Consider the following 23,795-nt stretch of genomic DNA (forward strand, 5'->3'; position numbering starts at 1 on the left):
AATACACTTTGTGAAATCGACTCATCCAAGGTCTTGTAGGGAAGCTGAATCTTTTGGAAAAGTACCATCTACAAACCCCATTTTATTTTTAACACTAAGCGCTAAATTCATGGACCTCTTCCAACTTTCACAATTTGTTCCATTAAAGGTAGTGGGTACAAGTTTATTATTGGCTTGATCGGAGAGGTGAAGATAATAGCTGCTAGCGGGATTTTGAGTAGCAGTTGTGTATGTGCTTCCATTAGTTTTATCCGTCATATTTTTTTTTTGAGAGTTCAAGAATTAAAGAAATGAGAAAAGAAAGGTGAAGAAGAAAAAAAGGAAAAAGAAAATAGATGAAATCACACAATTGACACAAAGAAAGGAAAAAGATGAAAAAACTGTTTTAGGCGTGCTTTAGATTGAAAGAGAAAAGAAGGATTAATCCTTGCTCTGATACCATGAAATATTTCCCAAAATAGGGATGAAAGTACAATGTACAGAAAGAAAAGAGATGGAACAACAACTACTATTTTGTTATTCCTTGAATTAATGAAATTAGTTTCTCAGCTAAGCAAAGAAAACAAAAGGAATAAGACAAACTAAGAATACACAACTAATGAACTAAAAACATAAACATACTGACTACTCTTAACAAAACCAATGTGGGCACAAGACTCGATTTTGAATAGACCCCAAATACCTAATTTAAAATCGACCCGATAACACAAATAAACAGATTTAGCTCCACCCATGTCATTTGCGATGATTTCCCTACTGAAGGGCTGAGCGAAGAGTCCTCATAAATTGTTTCAATTTCTTATTAAAGTCTCCTTCTATCTGCATTAATCAAAGTATTTATTCATATGAATGTTAAAATCAACTATATTAAATAATTAATTGATGATTAAAATTTTGATGATGATTTTTAAACGCGATTACACAATGATAGTAAGTGTTGTTTACATTTTTCATGTATGAATTTTTTCCCAACAAAAGTAATAAAGTGGTAAACAATAATATTTTATTATCTCCATAGTATTAAGTGGCTTCTAACTAAGATGTATTTGTAGGGTCAGATGTGCGAAATTTTACCCGTTGTTAGTGATAAATGTATAGGTAGTATTTGATTGATGGTTAATAGCAAACATTATGTGCTACTTGTTAAAATATATAACATATTATGGATTCTCAATCATCAACTTAAGTTTTTGCATGAGTTGATTCTTTGACATAGAAACATATACTCTTATATTGCTAGTGTCAAAAGCTAATATAAGCTTTTGGTTGAGTTAGTTTCTTGACATGGTATCAAAAACCACAATGATAAGTGGCCAAAGGTTCCAATCTCAACCACCCCTCATTTAAAGTGGAACAATCAGCATAGGGTATGAAAATGACATGTGCAGCATCCATACTTCTAACCTAAAGGCTCTCGCGTGAATGGTGTCTTAAAGCATATAATATATCTTAGAGCTTCAACCATCAACTTAGGCTTTTAATTATATTAATTAGTTAACACAGCTTCACATAAATAAAAAGTTCAAATAACTTAAAAGATTAAATAAATGTGAAAATAAATAAATAAATAAATAAATATATATATATATATATATATATATATATATATATATATATATATATATATATATATATATATATATATATGTATTACCTGCGCAACAACGGTAACATCTAGTGCCAAGGTTTCAAATTTCATAGCACTAAAATTCGTGACGGTACAATTATAGTTGTCCAACTCAGCAAATAACATGTTCATAATTCCCTTTTTATTTTTGCATTTAAGTCTTAAGAGAAGTGTGTTTCCTAAGATCTTAACTTCAATTTCAGGAAGTGAACCATTAATAAGATTGTCTACGTCGTGACCACCACCATCACCACCGTTGTTCCCACTACCACTGGTGCCACTCGCACAATTGTCATCAATTGTCGACGAAGAATCGTTATCGACACCACAATTGTCGATAATTAATTGAGATTTATTCATTACCACCATTGATTGTACCGTCCTCTTTGCAACAACTTCTTCTAGTGTTTTAACATTTTCTTTAAGTTGTTTCATGTACTTCACTGCCTCTCCTAAGATTGATGTTTTGTCCATCTGATACGTGAGACATCAAACTAAAGTTAGACACTTTTTTTATGTCTAGTTTTAATAATGTTGCAAACATATCGTACAAGTTAAAAATTGACACATATAGTGTATAAGTACAAAGTAATTATGTCATATGATTAATATAACACAAATTTTTAAATGAGACGGTTTATGTTGATCGAGACCATTTTTATTGGGTCGACCTATGTATACTTCATGTGTTAAAAAAAATAATAACTTAAAATTTTTAAAGTGATCAATTAGAAAAATATACTAATTGAGCTTGTTTTTTCATGGTGAGACAATCTCATATAACACGAGAATATAAAAAACATTTAAATCAATTTGCATTGTCTTCAACACCTAGTTAATTCGTTGTACAATTAATCATATTTTATTTTTTATAAATGATTGACAAATTGTAATTAAATAGAAAATATTGGTCAAAGATTACCTTTGATACATCAAAGCTTTAAAAATTGCAATGCTCAGCATGCCATGTACTTAAAAAAGGAATATTTATCAGATTTTGTTTAAAAAATAGCTTTGTTATTCAATAAATTGATTTTAAAATGCATAAATATACTTTAGTCAATCAAGATCTGTAACTACGAGCGAGCCACCAATCAAAATGACTATCTCACAGACATAAACAAAACATACATCGACATGAACCAACTATTTTACAACTTACAACAATAACAATTAATTTTAAGAAAAATAATTGTATAATATTGAAACGAATTTAGATAGTATGCTTGTTTGAAATTAACTTGATTAAGTAAAATTAAATATAACTTAATTCCACACAAAATAACTCATATGTAAAATTAAAAATTAAAAATTAAATTGTGAAGATATTTAGTTTTAACACTAACCAAATCCAACCTACTTCAGCACTCAGGATATGTTATATACTCTAACAACTTATACTCTGATTACTCTCCATTTATATTAACCACTTATTTATATTCTCTACTTGTGTTTTGTCATCTGATCATTCTTCATTTTATTTTTTCTTTCCGCAAAAGTTCACTCATTGTGAAATTTGTGCAAAATAAAAGCGACAGAGACTAATAAAATATTTTTATTAATGCTAAACCCAACTTACATTAAATTTATATTAAATCAAATAGTTTTTACTGTTTATTTAGTACATGATAGGACGTGCGAAAGAGAGGGTTAGAAGACGGAAACGACAAGAATCAAACCCAACCTCTTACTTGAAGAGTACAATAATTAATAAAGCAAAAAAAAAAAAAAAAAAAAATTTAGAGAATAGAAAAGAAATGAGTAATACCTTCTTAAGACCAGGAACAAGGGCAGAAAGAGAAATGAATAACTGACTAAGCAATTCTCGGCGCTTCCTTTCAGCTAAGATATGATCATGAACTTGATCTGGCTGTCTTTTCCTCTTTGCACCACTACTCACTCCTTGCTTCCTCATTTTATCGTTATTTTTATTTTTATTTTTATCCTTATCTTTATCTTTATCTTTATTTTTATGCCAGATATCATAATTTCCCGATATTAAGGGGTGGTGTTGTAACTTGTTCCACTAAAATGGTATCAATATCCCACACAGACAAATCAGGAGAGTGCTTATTAGTGTCACTCTCAGCTGAGTAAAGGTAAGAAATATCCACGCCCATGGTTGCACCAGGCATTTGATTGTAAGGATCGTTCATTAAACAGCTCACTGAACTTAGATCCTTTTCCTATATTATGCAGTAATTAATAAGTTAGTCAACGCATAAAAATATACTCCCTCCTATTTATCCTAGGTGTGTCATTTTCTTATTGGGTCAAGTCACCCTAAATGTCTCATTTTTATCTTAAGTATGTTAACTTTACCGATTTATACCTACTAAACTTAACCCTTTTACACCTAAATGTCTCATTTTTATTTTAGATATGTTAACTTTACCGAATTATCCCTACTAAACTTAACCTTTTTACACCTTTACATTAACCAACCTCACTTTTACCCTACAAATTTTTTAAAACTCTACACTTTTCTTACACTTGTGGTCCTACTTAACTACCTAAAAAATGGTAAAAAGTCAAATGACACACTTAGGAAGAATTGGAGGGAGTATGATTAAAATAGTTAAATAATAAAAAAAGTGTGCCCTTCCTTCTCTAATGTTCTTCCCATTTGGAATATTTCATCTTAAGGAGAGAGAAATTTAATTAATATTTTTGACACATATTTAAGAGATAAAATATATCTATGTGAGATCTCATTTAATTAGTTTTAATATATACTTTTTTATTATGTATTTTTTATAATTTTTTATTATATATATTTAGAGATAAAGGTTTAAATTTTACATTGAAAAATGTGTAAAAAATAAATTTAAAAAAAAGGAAATGGATGGAATATATTTGAGAGTTGATAAAGTGGGAAAATAATGTGTCAAAAAGTATGTAAAAACAATTAATTATGAGAAAAACAACAAAAGAAGTGACGTAGAATAAAATCCAATTAATTTGAAATAAAAGGTTTGATAGGAGTATAAAATAAATCGCTCGTCTTGCATGAGACTGTCTCATCATGAGATAAGTTTAATTGGCTTTTTTTCTAATTAATTATATTAAAATTACATACTTGTTGCATTTTACTTTTTACGCAATTTAATGTGTTATTTTGATCATATTTATATTGAACTATGTACATGTAAAAATTATAAAAAGTTAGTATTATAAAAATATAAGATTAGACGATTCAAACAAGATCTCACTTGCCTATATTTTTTTACACATTAACCACAATTAATAATATAGACTTGAACAATGAATAGTATCAATAGCATAGACATAAACGATGAAAAGTGTCAATAAGATGAAAAGTGTCAATAAGCGAAGTAAGCGAAATAATTAATAAGTGCTTATTGAAAACATAAATTAAATAATTTTTTTAAAATGACAAAGATTAATGATTATCATATATATATATTATATATATATATATATATATATATATATATATATATATATATATATATATATATATATATTAAATTGAAGGAATTGAATAATAGGGAATAAATTATTATTATTATAATTATTATTATAATTATTATAATACTACTAATAATAATAATAGAGAAAAATTATAATGGAGTAAGAGAAAAAATATAGGAGCATACCAATTCAGCTAGCCAAGCTTCCATATTAAGTATATAAGAGAGCTAAAACAAAAATGAAGAAAGGATAATAAGGTTAAGTAGATATTGCGAATTGAAGAATAAGCTTATTTCTTGTGTCTTTAGATCCCCCATTTATATAGGGACATTCCAGCCTTGTTCTTCTCACCTATTCTGGGAAATTGTTTGTGCTATTATTTACCAATAAAAACACATTTTTTTTAAATTGTAAATATTGTACGGAGGGGCGGCATCAAATGGCTCCTTTTTTGCATATGATTTGTCGGCAACTTTTCACCATTAAAATAATCTATACTGTTATAAAAAATTTGTTATATTTTTCATTTTAATTCGTTTAAATAAAATTATCTCATTTTTAATTTTTAATGAAACATTATTATTTTTATTTTTTATATTCTTTTTTTTATTTTTAAATAACTTACTATTTTAACTCATTATAAATAACTTTTTAATTTTTTGTGTCATTTTACAATAAAAATGATAAAGGGGACGAAACAATTATTCTATATTTATGTCTAAACCCTATACGGCCTAAACCCTATACTCTGAATCCTATGCCACAACAAAATTATTCTCTGCTATTCCTAATGAACTTTTGATTATATATATAATTATGATTAATAGCTAGTCTCTCTTTTTAGCCTACAAATTTCCATTTTTTAAACAATTCATCGATCATAAACTATGTTTGATTTATCTCAAAGTAAAATTTATTATTATCAGTTTTTATAATTTATAATATATAACATCGCGCTTAATATCTACTTATTTGGGCCAAAACTCTATTATATTTAAATAACATATTCAAATAATTGAACACTAAACATTACTAAAAATGCTTAATGAATATAAACTTTAAGAGTCAATACAATGAATTAAGTTTCATAATAAATTGATATATAAATTCATTTATGTCATGTTTGGGAACCATGATTTCATTTATAAATTTGGAATTGACTCAAATTTATTGTTTGGCAAATTAAAAATTTTAAAATTTGAATTTGGATCAAATTCCACCATTGTTTTTAAAGTAGTTAAAGTGTAATATTGAGAAAATCAAGATCACAAAAGCTCAATATGTATTGCAACTTAAATTAAAGGTCAAACCCAAAATACAAGGCCAATACCGACCTATTGATCGAGTCAACAACTAAACGTTGTTATTGTAAATAACTAATCCCTTCGTTTCCATATGTTAATTTCAAATAAAATTTATGAATTTTTTCAAACTTTGATTATTATATCTCATCAATCTATAAGAAAAAAACATATTCATGTGGGATCTTGGATCTTGATAAATTAGTCTTAATATATCAATTTTTTAGAATTTATAAAAACAAATAAATTAAAGTTATTTGACTTTTAAGTTTACATTGGGATCTGCGTGAAAAGTAAATAGGAAGAACATATGACAACAAGTGAATAATAAATTATAAATTGTATTTATAATTAATGAGCTTTGATTAAGATGGTGGTTCTTTGTAGTGTATATTTAAATACTTTACTATATTTAATTTTTTAATTACCATATGACTAACTAATTGGAACGGAAGACTATTTATTAGCAGCTAACGAGAGTACACAAAAACCTAGTTCTTTACAATACATGTGCAAAAGGCCCTAATAATTAAACAATGAAGCGTGGGAGATGGGACGAAAATGATGTTCTCTGTCTTACTATTTTTGAAGGGTGATGTTATTTTTCGCTACCCCTTTTCATTTTATCGCCACCCCCTGTAAAATTACATTTTTGTCCCTGTATTTAAAAAAATTACAAAATTGCCACTATACTTAAAAATTAATTAATAAATGTAAATCACGCTTAATAACACTAATAAGAATTTAATGCGTAAGATTTGTCTATATATATGGAATTCTGAAATGCGTATGAAGTACGAATTCAAACACGGTACTATCTCTCTAAAAACTGGTATTATCTCTCTAAAAAGTGTTAAAGAAGTGGTAACCCGTAATTGGTTAAATATGGCTAACGAAAGCGACTATGAGTTGGATGCGGTACGTAAAGTTGTCGTTGGAAAATTAAAAAAAAAAAAAAAGGCGCACAAATCTGGGCGGCTGAACCATGGTTCAGGCGCACAGAACTGTGCGCCTGTGAATTTTTTTTTTTTCCGTATTAATTTTTTTTAAATTATTATTATTATTATTGTTAGTACTATTTTTTATTTTCCGTATTAATTTTTTTTATTTTCCGTATAAATTTTTATTGTTGATAAATTTAAATTTTTAAGATTTTTTTATTTACGTAATGTTTTTAATTTGTTGTTGTTGTTGTCATTATTATTATTATTATTATTGTAGTCATTAATGTATTTAATTTATATTATTTATATTTCAAATTTGCAAGAGTTTGAAAACTTTGGAGACAACGTAGACTACTCCGGTAGCTTTGTTACGGATAGGGAATTTATCTCCTTAGATGAGTTACATAGTTGGGCCGATGCGATAGCAATAACAATCGGTTTTCAATTTACACGTGCTTCTTATAAAAAGAAAGAAGGACGTTCTAGAGTTAGTGTCTATTTAAGATGTCACCGCTATGGTAATATTAGGGGTGATGTACATAATCTAGATAATATTGCCCGACCTGGTTCTAAAAGTAGAAGTTGCGGGTGTAAATTTATGATTGTAGGAAGTAGTCGTAAACCACCAGAAAGACCTTGGACGGTAAGGGTGTGTCCTGGTGAAAAGGAAAAACATAACCACCCGTTCTTGGTGTACAGAGATGGTCATGTAAGGGCAAATAGGATTAATGTAGACATTCGGGAGCACATACGACAGCTTAGTGCAACCGGAATGCAACCGGCCTTTATTATGAATTCTATTAGAGATAATTTTCCTGGTTTTTATGCTAGTATGAATCAGATATATAATATTAGACAATCAATAAGGAGAGAAGAGATGGAGGGTAGGACTCCCCTTCAACACTGTCTTCATATGGCCACAGAACTTAATTATGTGGTCTGGACAGACTTGGATAACGAAGGGCAATTGAGCAGACTATTAATTGCAAATCCTACCTCTATCCAAATGATACGTACGTGGCCGTATGTTGTGCTGATAGATACAACGTACAAAACGAACAAACAAAAGTGGCCACTATGTGAAGTGATCGGAATGACGCCAACCAATCACAATTTCTTGGTTGCGTTTTGTTTGATGCGAGATGAGGCGGCTGTGTCGTATTCGTGGGTGCTGCAGGGATTGAGAGATATTTTCGGCAGTGCTCAGACTCCTAGCGTCATTGTAACCGATCGTGACGAAGGTTTATCTGCAGCTATTCGTGACGTCTTCGCAGGTAAAAACGCTTTGTGAGTTCATTATTGTGGTTATATCTATTGATAATGTCTTAATTACGTTCAATGTTTTGTTTAATGTAGATGTGCGGCATTTGTTATGCATCTGGCATATTGGCAACGACGTTGAGAACATGGTGGACAAGTTGTGTGGCGGCAAGAAAAATCAACAAGGGCAGGTATTCAGGAAAAGTAAATGGAACCCCTTGGTTGAAAGTTCTACGATCGAGGAATATGAAGATAAATGGCAAGTGATCGTCAGTACGTGGTCGCTTAGGAACAAAAAGGTCGTTCGGTATTTGACTGGAACATGGATTCCACTGAGAGAGAAATTTGTCCGTGCGTGGACGAATGATTGTTTACACTTGGGTAACCGGACTACCAGCAGAGTTGAAAGCCAACACTCGTCTTTTAAGTATTACCTTGGTAGCGGTAATAGCTCATTCGATACCCTTTTCAAAAGGGCGCACGCACAGATTACAAATCAGCAAGCTACAATCCGACAAGCGCTACAGGATTCCATGTCTTCTGTACAAAGATCGATGCGACAGCATTACTTTAGACCTCTATATCGCCACGTATCTCTCTATGCCTTGGAGCAGCTCCAGCTTGAGTATAACCGCATGTTAGAACTCGGTGATTTTGTGTTTAACAAATGTGGTTGTGTACTTCAACAAACCCATGGATTGCCGTGTGCATGTTATTTACATATGTCCATCGGATCACATGGTGCTTTGTATTTGGATGACATTCATGAATTCTGGAGTACTTTGAGGTACACCGAGGTAGGAGACGAAACCGATGAAGGAGTACGATACCCGAACGCCAATGACAAAGAGTACTTTCAATCTCTGGTCGATGAAGTCCTCAAATCTGATCCCGCTGTTGTTCGCCGAATGTCTCAGTTACTTGAATATGAACTGCACCCAGATGGCGCGGAAATACCTGAGCCTTACGCTAGTCCACCGAGAAAGAGAAGACCAAGCACAAGTAAAAACATGAGAAGGAGAAAAAGTTCATTTGAATATAGCAGATCATCTTCTCGCGGTCGAGGGTCTACATCTTCTTCCCGCGGGAGATCTAGTGGCAGATCTAGTGGTCGAGAGACGCAATCCTCAGTAGGAATTAAGTTCAGTTTCAACTTATCCGGTACTTGACTATATTTTTCGTTTTTTGCATTAATTCGTCTCAGTTTACGCATATTAACTTTATTTACATTTATTGTAGATGATCCTGGAGGTCGAGATTTTTCACACTTTCCATGGCCTAATAACATCCCATTTATCCTTCCTCCTTACTTGTTCGACTGGATTGATGTGTTAGGTGATGGTAACTGTGTATTTAGAGCAATTGCCGTCACAGAGCTGGGAGGCGAGGAAGCATGGCCTCTTTTAAGGCGTGCTATGAGTATGGAAATGCAAATGAATAGAGCGCAATACCTAACTTTGTATCTATCCCAGGAGTCACTAGACGATTCTATATTCAGAATAGGTTCACATGCAAACGGACCTGCTCCTTTCATGCACTGGATGGATGCACCGATGGCTTTGTACTCTGCAGCAACATTTCTAAACATTGCCATTGCTTATTATGGTTCTGCTGACTGTAATCCGCAATACAACTGTTTGATTCTCCCGTTAAGGAAAGCATCGGGCGTGAATAGTGTAAATAAAGTAATACATATATGTTGGGTTAATAGAAATCATTTTGTTCAACTTTTAATGAACGACGATTCGTCCCCTCTACCGTCGATCCATCCAAGTTGGAAACAAGCAGCTGACAATTTCACCAAACATCTTGACACACATTTCAGTACGAGGATTATGCTCTGGAATAATCTACGCGGGCCACGTTCACAACCAACTAATACCACCGCTGACGATGCTGTAAATTTAGATACTCCATAGAATTTATACACGACATTCATTATAAATTGTATATAATCCATAATTATACTATTGTGTATACGAATGACATTCATTGACGAAAAGAAATGCAATAATTAATGTAAAATAGTTTCAGTACAGACTATGCAGGGTCATGCCCTTTAAAAATTTGCCATTCTTCAAATAAATCTCTACAATCATTAAGGTATATTTCTAACGCATGTCGTTGACGGGGGTTCAAATCCGCAACCTTAGTAGGGTAGTCTTGCAAGTGGACCGAATCGACTGGGCCATTCATTCAGGAACTGAAAACACAAAAGGATAATGTCCGTTATTAATTCATTAAAAAAAAATCTGAAAAAAAAATGATAATAAAACTCACGTATTCAGATCTGCTCTGAGAAGGACCAGGACCGGAAGTAGGCCCTTCGTCCGGGGCTATGTACGGGTGTGAGCACACTTTGAACCAATCAACGTAATTAGGTTCAGCCTCAAAAGGAACAGAAGCCCGACGAAGTCCCTGCTCAACAAGGCGGGCACTATAGGGGAACCTACTCCATGCCTCCAAATATACAGCAGAAGAAGGAAAGGTCACGTAGTAGGTACCGTGTGCCGGTCGCACAGCCTTGGCTGGTCTAATAGGAGCGGGAGGAATAGCCTGCACGAACCCAATCTGTCGCAATGTCCGCTCCGGCAAATACACCTCCACAACATCAAAGCACGTGATACCCCCGATTACGGTGGTGCGTGGGTGATCATTCAGCAACGCACCAGCAGCAGAATTGTAGGGAGTCCATTCAACCTGCATACAAGCGAAGTTCACAAAAAAATACTATAAATTCAAAACAACATGCATGACAAAATGTAATGTACAGTACCTGAGTCTCCGTCATTGAATCAAGAACCTTGCGGCAGTCCCTCAACCTGTCCAGCTCACAACATGGTTTTTTCGGTGTCCACATCTCCGCCCTAGTCATGTTTGGCACATCTTCTCGGCGAGCATGAGGGCGGAAAGCGGGAAAGTACTCATAGATCCATGTCTGGAGCAATGTGAGGCATCCAGCAATGGTCTTGCAACCAGCCCTAGATGCCATTCCGAGCTGCCTGTACAAGAACGCCAAGGTCACCGCACCCCAGGCCACGTCCTGCTGATCGTCGTTCACGGCAAGTATCGGGTGAGGTCGCATGCCAATTCTGGACTTATCCGCCAACAAGGTAGAGCCGATGACAGCCATGTAGTACGCTGTCTTCTGGGTATCCATGGCCTGCGACCTATGACACAGCCGCATCAATTCAGCAACGGTTATGCATCCGCCGGTGAATGAACCTTTACGCCGAAGCTCAGACAGAGGCTCCCCGAACAGATTGGTGATACCAACCTCCCACTCCGCCTCCGAAGGCTCAGCCGGCAGAGAACCTTCAATAGAAATACCCAATATGCGTTGCACGTCGTGCAACATAATCGTCATCTCTCCCCAGGGCATGTGGAAGGTGTTCGTATCCGGCTGCCACCTCTCGACGAACGCAGATATCAAAGCACAATCGATGTGCTGGTGCATAATGACCGGTAGTCGGCCGAGGGAAGTGGCAGGTAGAACATAGTTTAGCGCATCGGACATATCCTTCAGTCCGATGATGGACTCCACCGGTCTCTTCCTAATACGACATTCTAGAATCGGAGGCGTACGCTCGGAGCCGTCATAAATAAGTTTAGCTATGTGCCCGCCATAGCTAGGGATCAGTCGCGTATCTGTCGGCCCACCGGGCTGGGGTGATGTCACTAACCAGTCCGTGTTAGTGGACTGTGAGGGCTGATTATCGACAAAACTACGTCCTGCGCGCTCAGATGCGGCAGAAGAACTCGGGCCGCCCCGCGCAAATCTGCCGTCGGGGCCGCGAACAACAGCCCAGTCCACTTGGCGACACTCAGTACCTTGGAACTGAACATCATCAGCATCATTATCATCATCACTATAAACCCCCCAACTACTCTGGAGGCTGTCAGCCTGGTCATCAATAGGAGTACGCACTTGGTTCAGCGTACTCGACCTTTTGGCCTCACTGTGTCTGACAGCCTCTTTATGCCTAGCCCTCCTAGCAGAACCCGTCACCCCCCTCTCATGCGGGTCCTCTCTAAGTAAAGTAGGCCTTGAATTATTACCTCTCAACAATTGCCTAAAAAAACCTTTTCCTTTTCCTTGATTACCAGCCATTTTCTACAATTTTTACAGTTTTATTCAAAGATAAATAATAATTTAACAACAAAAAAATTAACATATAAATTTACACTAATAATTTATAAAACAACACATGAACATATTTATAATAATAAAAAAAATAACAATCACATTAATAATAACATAATTAATTATAATAACATTAACATATATTTAATAAAAAAAAATACAATCACAATAATAATAAAAATAAAATTAATAATAATAACATTAACAACAATAATAACATACTTCAAAATTTAAATTAATTATTCCTAAATATAACGAAAAAAAAAATTAAAAGGGAGGCGCCCAGATCTGGGCGCCTCCCTTTCAATTTTTTTTTTCTTTTGCATTCAAAACAATATATAAAATTTACTAAAAAATATAAAAATTACACATTACAACATACAAATTTACAATAATAATTCAAAATTTATATTAATTAATCCTAAATATACGAAAAAAAAAAAATTCAAAACGAGGCGCCCAAATCTGAGCGGCTGAACCCCGGTTCAGGCGCCTAATTTTGGGCGCCTGAACCGGGGTCCAGCCGCCCAGATCTGTGCGCCTCCTTTTCATTTTTTTTTTCTTTTGCATTCAAAACAATATATAAAATTTACTAAAAAATATAAAAATTACACATTACAACATACAAATTTACAATAATAATTCAAAATTTATATTAATTAATCCTAAATACACGAAAAAAAAAAAATTCAAAACGAGGCGCCCAGATCTGGGTGGCTCTACCCCGGTTCAGGCGCCTGATTTTGGGCGCCTGAACCGGGGTCCAGCCGCCCAGATCTGGGCGCCTCGTTTTGAAATTTTTTTTTTCTTTTGCAACTAATTAAATTAAAAATAACTTACCTCGATTAATAATTTGGGGATTGTACTTAATTTTTGCTCCGAGATTTAGCTTTAGTGAGTTGTATTTAGTTGTAGTGAGAATAATTTTAGGTGGAGTGTGGTATATATAGGAATTTCACCCTTAATGGCAATGTTGTTAATTTTTTATAAAGTAAGGGTAAAATGGTAATTTACTCAGAGGGTGGCGATAAAATAAAAAGGGTGGCGGAATATAAGGATTGGGTTTTTGAATCCCATATAACAAGATTCCTCAATATTCGATTACTAAATTCAATTATTATGAAATATATTATGTGGGTTTAAATGATAAAGTACTTGGAATAGTTTGAAACAGTTGAAAAACATTAATAAATACATATTTCCCCCATTTTGAGAAGATCACGATCCGTTTACAGAACAAAAGAGGATTTTAAAATTTTCAAGCATTAATTTGAGAATTTATTTAAATTCACTCTTCCGATAAACTAATTCAATTAAATGTTTCATAATGCACTTAATATACTCTATTATTAATTTCTCAACAGGACGTGTGCAAGACCGTCTTTTTGTGAGATTACTCATGCAAGAGTAGTTTAATCGGCTTAATTTTGAATTTTACAATGTATGATCACGATCAATTTAAGATCATAATATATGTCTTTAAAAAGTTATAACTAATTGTCCATAATTTATTGCTTGAAGGTCATTATTGACTACTTTAAAATTATAATTAATCCTTTTAATGTTATAATGAACTCGTTTAAGATTATAGGTTATAATTGATCACTATGCGTATTATGACTTATAATTTTAGCACTATAAGCTTTAATTGGTTACTTTAAGGTTGAAATTGATCATTTTAAAATTTATTTGTTATAAAGTTAAAGTTGTCTGCTCTACTTTTGTAATTTTGATCACTTTATATATAACCGATCACTTTAGGGTTTGAATTAATCACTTTAAGAACAAAATTGATAATTTTAAAAACGTCTTTGTTGATCAATTTAAGGTTATATACTTTAAGTTGAAACCAAAGCTTATGATTAAAATTGATCACTTTTAAGTCAAAACTAAAATTTATTATTTTTTTATTTTATAAGTTTGGGCCAACCATTTAGTACCGTCTCATAATAAGGCTGCCATTTACAAGTTCTTTACGCTAAAATTGTCATTGCATCACAAGTTCTGATAATGATTAATAACTTTCATATTTCACTCAAACTAAGGAAAAGATGAGAAAAGAACTTGTAAAATTTTGCCATATTAATTTTTCAAAAGATTAATTTGATAATTAAATTTCTTCAAGATCTCGATATTATTAACTACAATTTTTTTTATCTAAGTAAACATGAACAGAAAATTGTTACTCATCCCATTTTTTCATTATTCTTCTCTGCTTCATGTGATCAATTATTGTCGGTAATTGCTATCTAAAAACATTTAATTTTTGAAAGATTTAAGTGTAGGGAATATTATCACTATTATAACTGATAGTAATAATAATGATGGGACAGTAATGGTTTAGAAACTACTCCCTTACTGACTTGGCAATAAAATTTTCAATTTGATGCAGAATACCAAGACATCTGTCCTCCTTGATTACTTGACAATCTCTTATTAACTCTCTTCACTCGGATTTTATATTCAAATACAATAATCAATGGCTTAGATCTAGAAAAAAATATATCGCAACTGTTGTGCGACATTGTGTTACATGATACCAACTCGTATAATTAATTAATTAATTTTACTAATTGATCACTTTAAGAATGTAAGTAATTATTTAAGATTAATATAATCGCATAGAACGTGATCACTTTAAAACTATAAATATATAGAGGCATTCTAAAACATCCCGAATTATCCGATTCGGAATATTCATCAGCATCTTGTAATATAATATTGGAAAAATCAGATATTTAGGTGATTCGATTTTTCAATTTTTTAATATTATGAGTATTTTTTATTTTTGAAATACATATAATTTTTTTATTAAAATTTTTTATTTGAATTTACTAATATGTACAACTATCATCTATAACTAAGTTACATAACTAATTTATGGTTAATTAATTTAGACTTTAAAAATCCAACCATATTCCCAAAATGATTTGTTTTTAAAGTTTAATAAATGAGCTTGATTAAAGAATGATTGCAAAGTGAGCTTAAATGTTTATGTAATGGCCCGGATAAAGTCAACCAGGAAAATCTACATAAAGTCATAGTTCTCCAAGTGACATCCGAACCATTAAAGAAAGTTTAAACACAAAAGTCCAAGGATTCGTTCCACCCTAAACGGGTTTCGTTCTTATGGTAGAGACTACGGTAATCAAACTAAGGCTACGGATAAATAAAAGAAAGTCTAAAATGAAATCCTCATACAGCTCGAGAACCCCCTTGAGCCTCTAAAAAAATAAGCATAATATCCTTCGAAAACATAACTAAAGTTTTGAACTTTCAAAACCTAATAAGATAATTGCGCAAGGTCTCAAATGTTAAGGTAGAACCTCACTCCTGATGTCCCAGCCTGCAAGTAATCTGCTAATTGTCAAAGACAACATCATCGCAGGTTTTCAAAACACAATACATGTCAAAGGCAAATATCCAATATGCATAACAAACACACAATAATTTACATCACAATCCACCTAGCATACAAAGGCTCTAATATAATTTATCATTTCCTGTTTTATCCATTGTGTACCATAACTGATCTCCAATTCACCAATCTCTTGCTCTAATAATAAGTTTGGTAGGATACACAAGGGAGAGTTAATCCCAAGGCAACTATCGACCAAGATGTTGCCCGATATCTTAATGGGTCGCCAAGGTTAAGAGTATGCATACCCCCCATGGTGGACCTTATTAGTATCCCACCGATGGGGACCAAATTACCCTATTGGGTACTTATTTCCAATGCTTCTTATTAAGTATTATTTTTATAACTCTATTGGAAATCTGAAACCAATTTCTCCTTAAAAAGAGTTTCCATTACTATTAATTAATTATTCGGGGTTCTAAGTCCTTATGTGAATTTATCTCTTAGTAACGAACATGATCTAACACCATAAATCACATAAAGGTGATATCCACAAAGTAACATGCATAATCAACCTCAGCGTGTACGTACCTTTCCAGATAAGCACACAAACACGACCTTGTAAATCAGAAAAACACTTTAATGATCCCTCACGAATTGAGGTCCTAACAACAAACCACACCCAAAGGCATTAGAGTGTATTCCAAATCAATATCCAAGTGCTTCTACACTCAACCACTTAGTTTCCATTTAAATATCTACATACTAACAGAAATAGACATTTAATTAATCAATTATTCCAAAAGCGGACAGCAGCAAAACCGATCAGTTTCGGCAGTTTTTGATGTGCAAATCGAAAAACCGACTTCATCATTGCGTCCGGAAGGTACCAATTACCTTGGGTACCAAATTTCATGATTTGTAAAGGTCGTTCACTATAAAAAATCATTTTAAACGTCTATGCGATTTTTAATTCTACCGAACACCAAAACGTCCCTAAATTCACACAACTAACTCACGGAACCACGACACCCGAACCGAGACAGAATATTTTGTCCAGAATCGAATTTTTATAAAATCTACTATTTTATCTTGTATTTATTCAAATTATTTTCCATTTAACGAAAAATTGTTACGACGCAAAATCTCAAGACTTTAACTTCAATTTATCAAATAAAACAAATACTTACAAGATTTAAAATAACATCTTAATAATACCAAAATTTTTATCTAATTATACTCATCCAATTATCCCAGTTTCCAAACTCTAGATCTAATTTTCTTATATTAATTATTTTTATATATATAAGAATAAGAATATCTATATGTATATATATTTTTTTAGAAGTATCCTTTATTTTTTTATTTTTTTTTCTTTTTTTTTAACCACATATAAATAATTCCACAAATCTTAAAGATAACAATATATTCATTGTGTTTATATTTGTATACATTTTTTTTAAATTAAGAATAACACATAAGAAATCAAAATTTCAACATTAACTTCTAGATCTACATGTCCATATATATATATATATATATATATATATATATATATATATATATATATATATATATATATATATATATATATATATATATATATATATATATATATATATATATATATATATATATATGTATATATATTTATATATATATATTTGATTTTGTTTTGTTACTATATATACAAAAAAGATACTATGTTATAAAGTAAAAACATTCTAAAAATTTTATGTCGTAGTTACTTTTCTGTGTAATATAGTTACTTCTACATTATGTGTTTTTTGCTCAATCGTTACCATAGATTTTTTTATTTTACTAAAATCAAGGGTGTAGAGTCCTTCTTAGCCTTTTTATTTTCAATACTCTTCTCATTGGATCTCTCCTCTATATACAAACGGGAGTGAATAGTGAAACTTTTTAGAATATTCTTAATGTTATGCTACTAAAAAGTTTTAGTATACAATAATTTTTTGAACTAAATCTAAAAATATACGTTATTTAATTTAATGAATATTCAATTGATGATCAAAATTTTCATTCGTAACTTATAACAGTCCTTAGTGTTAAATACATATACTGTATACATGTTCAAACATATATAGTTCTAAGACAAATGCAGATATTCATATAAAATAAGCGTGTAGGAGTAAATCTGAAATTTGAGCATTTTTATAAAACTTTTTCGACACATGTTTTTTTAAAACAATTTCTTGGTTTTTAAATAATTACGAAGTACTATATTTAACAATATTTTATACTCCCTCCTATTCATATCTATTTTTCCATTTAGCTTTTGCATTTTATCTAATGCACTAGTTCAATCCTAAAGATATCTAATTGTACATAATTAAAAAATTATAAAAATGTGATATTAATAAAATTTACATTGAGACGAATTAAAAAAAATTTCACTTGACTATATTTTAACTTCTAGATTAAAAATAAAATACTAATTAAGAAAGATCGATAAATAGTGTCAAATAACTAAATGGATAAAATTTCACTTTGAATATGGCGTGATTGAGATTTGAGTATGTGACCTCTTTGTTACACTGGTTTCTAATTAATACCATGCTAAAGAACTAATTTAATTAAAAACTTAAGTTGATTGACTTGTGGCCTTAGAATATGTTTTATACTCTTAAAAAATAAGTAAAGTTTGCTTGATTTGGGTACTTTATTCTAGTATGTGTGGGTTTGGCAAGTGATTGTAAGTTTGAGTTATTCGTTGATTTGATTAGCTAAAAGTATTGACTGATAAGTAATTTAATTGTTTAAGTTAATTGATATAAAGATATTTTATAAAAATTATCTCTTAAAAATTCTTAAAGAAAAAGTAGAATAAAAATTAAAAATAAAAAATGAATGAAAAAGTTGTGAAAAGTAGCTTTTGGTTTTTGATTAAAAGTCATCTATACGTGGAATTTATTTTGTTGTTTGAGTTTTGGCCATCAGAAAGCAAAAAGCTAACAGTTAGAAATCAACCTAGCTATAATAGTACTTCAATAGTTATTAAACTAATCATAAGATCGTTTTTCTCTAAAAAGATAAGATTATTCATAATTAATTAAAAGTTTAGATTATTATAGAAAAATCAGTAAAAAATTAAATCTAATAGTTTAAAGTGTAGTTCTCAAAAACAAACCTCAAAAATTGAAGTAAAGAGACAATAATTAATCATGAGTCGCTATATTTCAGGGTCGCCGGGTACGACCTAGGTCACCAAGTACCATAAACTTCTACTACATTTAATTTCTTAATCTTCGTGAAATAACAAAGACATAAAGATACTTTTTCCGTTCAAAATACTTGCATTAAATATTTTTTTGCGCAATCTAAAGCGTTTGTCGGATCGTTTATATCTAGAGTTATACATAACTAAAAATTATAAAAATTTAATATTATAAAAATATGTGACGAAATGAATCAAATAAGATCCCACATAACTTTGAATTTTTCTCATCTAATAGGCGAAATATATTAATCACTACAGAATGAACTAGTAGTGCAAAAGTTGGTTTGATTGAAATGGAAAATATATTCAATTATAGGCTTCTAGAATCTAAGCTAACAACTACTCTAGGAAAATGCTAAAAGCTATTAGTAGGTTATAGCCAATAGGGTTGTCAAAGATTTAACTTTTCTCTAAAATAAAGCATCATAATACTAAGATATGAATTCCAAATACCTCTTAAAATTATAATTTGATGAGAAAGTATTACTAAATAACGATTATTTGTGAGGTAAACAAAGCATCCTTACGTGGTAAGATTTGACAAATTGAGAGTTTTGTTGTTTTGATTTATTTTTTAGTTTTTTTTTATTATTATTACTTTTTTTGTCTTTTTGTGGTGATTTATAAATCACGGTGATTAATTAGGAATTTTTATTATAATGTAGATGTCTATGTAGCCAGTAGGGGATGCACTATTTACTTAAAAAACATAATTAATAAAACACATTAATATATATTATTAGCACGTATGGATTTGGGATCAGTTAATGATGGCAACTGACTACATGTATATAATTATATACCATAAGATATTAATATATGTTTTAGTTAAATTAGTAGATGTATTCTCATTAACTTCAATTCAAACCTTATTAACCGCATTCTTTTAAAATATTTTCACATCATATAATTTTGTCGTATTTCCACCCTATTATCAGCATTTTAAAATAAATAATGCAAATCTACCCGGTAGCTTTTGTTTTAATGGGAGCCATGTCAAACTCATGTGAGGTAATCATGTATGGAAATCTTCATTAAGAAAGCCATAAAATTTAAATTTCAAAAATTCTCAAATGATTATAGAACTAATGTATCATATAACTTACTACGTGTGCAAATGCAGTGACAAACAAGTAAATTATCCCTCCTATTCATTTAAAATATCCCATTTGAAATTTTGCACCCTTTATTAAATAATTAGAATATTATATATTTATTTTAACGGATATTTTATGATATATCATTGAGTTTCTTCGAAATTCACCATATACCATACAAAATGTTTTAATTCACCATATACCATTTATGTTTCGTCCGTTAGCACAGAATATCATTAATGACAACTGCCGTTAGTGTGCCGTTTGTGGTAAATTATTAATTCACCATATACCATTAATTTTTTTTTGAGTTAAATACCATTTTAAAAAAAAATATAGCCGTTGGAATTGTGATAAAAAAAAGAAGTGTCATACAAACTTAGTAGTTAACATTTTGTTCAAAAACAACTTGACACTAAACACTGCTCACCAAAAAAATACCAATATAAACATTGTTTCTTATCAGTTTCTTAACAGCAATATCATGCAATTGTATGACAAATTTCAGTGCCTTTTCTTCTCCACACGCCTTCAAAACACTACATATAGTATGTTCATTCAGAAAATATCTATTGACTAGCATTCGTGATAGCAGTGACAACGCTTTCTCACTGTAACCCTGTTGCGAGCAAGAAGTGATCATCATAGTCCAAGCAACTATATCCCGCTTGTTTATCCTATCAAAGATTCGTAAAACACTTTGAAATTCACCAAATTGTGCTTGAAATACAAGATACCACTTTCTACAATCAAATTGCTCCATCTACCTTTGATAATACAAGCATGAACTTGCTTGACTAGCTCATAATTCAGCCTCTTCCCACACAAAATCAACACACACACACATACATCGTCCCATTTGCTTCAATATCCGACTCCATAAACTCTTAAAAATCCCAATTTCAAATACCCATTTTGTATTGTAGTCCAAAAGGCAACACTTCGTTCAAAGATTTCAACGAACACCTTACGGGTTTCATCTAACTTCCCAAATCTCAAATACCTATTAATGAAATTATTATCTACAAACACATATACTTTCATTTTACTCTTTAAAATGAAATCATGTACCACCTTAATTTCTTTCAATTTAGAACGTGATTGAAGGCAAGAAAATCAACCAAAATGGATCACGTTCAACCCCATCACAGACTTGTGTTCTGAAAATTCAACAACTGGGTTATCAGCTATCGTCAGATTTGACGCAAAAAAAAAATAATGGTATATTGGTGAATTAATAATGCAACACCCCGTTAAATTATCAATAAAAAAAATAATAAATAAAAATGCTAAGTGAAGGGTTAGCCGGTTAGTATGGGTCATTGTGAAGAAGTTGTAACCTCCTCCTAATTGCAAGATTAATGATCATTAACCAAGGTAATTAAGCATTTTATTTACTCCTTGATTTGAATTAGTATTGAAGCTTGCCTAAGTTTAAGTACTATCAAAAAAAAAATTTCAGAAAAATAATTCTCAAAAATTCCTTGAGAGTTTTGGCCAAAAAGAACAAAAACAAAGAAAAAGTGAGAAAAAAATTTTGGATGGGTTTTGGGTGATCAATTGCTCTAATTCAATCCTTAATCCTTATAATCGTAAGTTCTTGATTCATTATTCTTTTGCAAAATTTTAATTTGTTAAAAGAGTTTTGTTCATAGCATTATTTTATTTATTTTTTTTTATGATTCATAATTCTTTAGCAAAATTCAATTTGTTTGAAGAATTATTACTTTTTTTTATACCTTCTATTAGTATAATATTTATGAATTCATAATCCTTTAACAAAATTTCAATTTGTTGAAAGGAATTATGTTTTGTTTTATTTTTATATAGTTTTCATGAATTTATAATTCTTTAACAAAATTCAATTTGTTGGAAGGATTGTGTTCATACGTTTAGTTGATGAGGTTTTTATGAAATAACAATCCTTTAACAAAATCTCAATTTGTTAAAGAATATTGTATGTACATCTATTTATTTATTTACTTATTTTTTAAGTCATCATAACTTATGATTCTTTAGCAAAATTTCAATTAGCTAGAATAATCATGTTTAAGAATTTAAATTTCATACATAGAAAAAGAAAGTAAGTTGATGGTGGTTGTGAACATTCTAATTTAATGATTATTTATGTTTGATTCATGATGTGGTATGAGGATGAACTTTTATGATGTGCTTATTTTGTTCTATGAATTTGTTGTAGATATGGTTGATTTTATTTTTGTGAAAAAAAAAAATTGAATTGTAAAAGGAGGTTAAAGAGATTAAATTATTTAAATTAAATGAATTTAAAAATTAAAAAAAATATATATATAATAAAAAAAAATTCTGGACAGAAACATTATTTCTGTCTCGGTAGGCGCACCTCAGTCTTTGGGGTTTGAGTGAGTTTGTTTATCGTTTCGTTTACCGATTTCATTAAAAGTCGTTTAAACGCTAAAATTAATTAAAAATAGTAAATGGGCGTTAAAAATTATGAAATTTGGTACCCAACGTAATAGATGCCTTCCAGACGCAATGGTGAAGTCAGATTTTCTGTGTGATATTTCAAAACTGTCCAAAAAGGGCAAAAAAGTTACTGGTTGCATTTTAGAATTAAGAAGTTATTGGGATTATTATTTATTCATTTAAAATTATGAAGTTTAGTAATGCTTTGATAGTATAAAATCAAATGAATGTGTAAACACGTTCTGATGCGTGCTTTTTGTGTGTGTATCTGTGTTTAGGACCTCAGTTCATTAGAGGTTGACATCTCGTTTGTGAAAGTGCCTTAATTTGATTTACCGTGCTATCAAGGTACACACTTTGACCATACTTTTGTAATTGGTTATGTGAAGTAGTGTTGTGTTCATTATGTAATGTGATGTTGTTTACCGCTTAAGGCTTAGACACCAAAAATAATTTGAAAGGAGTTTTAAATTGAAAATTTGAGGATGGTTGTGTTAGTTACTCGCACGGGGTTAAAATATTGGAATGGAATTATTATTGTTATCATTCCCATGACAGTTTTGGATCATTACGGTCACCATAGGGGTATGCATACTTTACCTTTGACAACCCGAATAGGACGGGCAACATCTTAGGTTGGAGGTTGCCTTTGGATTCGCCAAAGTTTGGTATTACTCTGGCGACCGGAACTGGACGGGCAACGACATGAGTTGGGAATTAGAAAGTCAAATATGACATTTTATCTATTAGAGCATTTACATGCTAGGATAAACTCATTGCTTGTATGTAACATGTATAATGCATGATATGAAGTTTCTGACGTGTATTGGTTTATATTCTTTGGAACTTGCTATGATGTTGTCATTTAACAACTAGTAGATTAAATTGCAGGTTGGGTTGTTGTTTAAGGACCCAAATGTTATAACCTGTACATGAGTTGACT

General features: G+C 31.2%; 1 protein-coding gene across 1 annotated transcript; it reads right to left on the bottom strand.

Annotated features, from left to right (window-relative positions):
* Positions 1 to 401: 401 nt before the first annotated feature.
* On the bottom strand, positions 402 to 5,325 carry LOC130820860 (transcription factor bHLH25-like). The gene is made up of 4 exons (XM_057686399.1): positions 5,248 to 5,325; positions 3,396 to 3,813; positions 1,655 to 2,101; positions 402 to 819 (listed from the first exon to the last, which is right to left on the bottom strand). Exons 2-4 carry the CDS (start codon positions 3,540 to 3,542, stop codon positions 754 to 756), a joined length of 660 nt encoding a protein of 219 aa, XP_057542382.1. The 5' UTR covers positions 3,543 to 3,813; positions 5,248 to 5,325; the 3' UTR covers positions 402 to 753.
* Positions 5,326 to 23,795: the final 18,470 nt, after the last annotated feature.

This window comes from Amaranthus tricolor, chromosome 8 (genome assembly GCF_026212465.1).
Source record: "Amaranthus tricolor cultivar Red isolate AtriRed21 chromosome 8, ASM2621246v1, whole genome shotgun sequence".
Classification (NCBI taxonomy): Eukaryota; Viridiplantae; Streptophyta; class Magnoliopsida; order Caryophyllales; family Amaranthaceae; genus Amaranthus; species Amaranthus tricolor.

Bases quoted from the DNA above. Each gene is read 5' to 3' on its own strand.
- LOC130820860 (XM_057686399.1), bottom strand. From the start codon at position 3,542: ATGAGGAAGCAAGGAGTGAGTAGTGGTGCAAAGAGGAAAAGACAGCCA. The intron at 2,102-3,395 runs GTATTACTCATT...CTCACGTATCAG, and splicing joins TTGTTCCTGGTCTTAAGAAG to ATGGACAAAACATCAATCTT. The intron at 820-1,654 runs GTAATACATATA...TGATTAATGCAG, and splicing joins ATGTTACCGTTGTTGCGCAG to ATAGAAGGAGACTTTAATAA.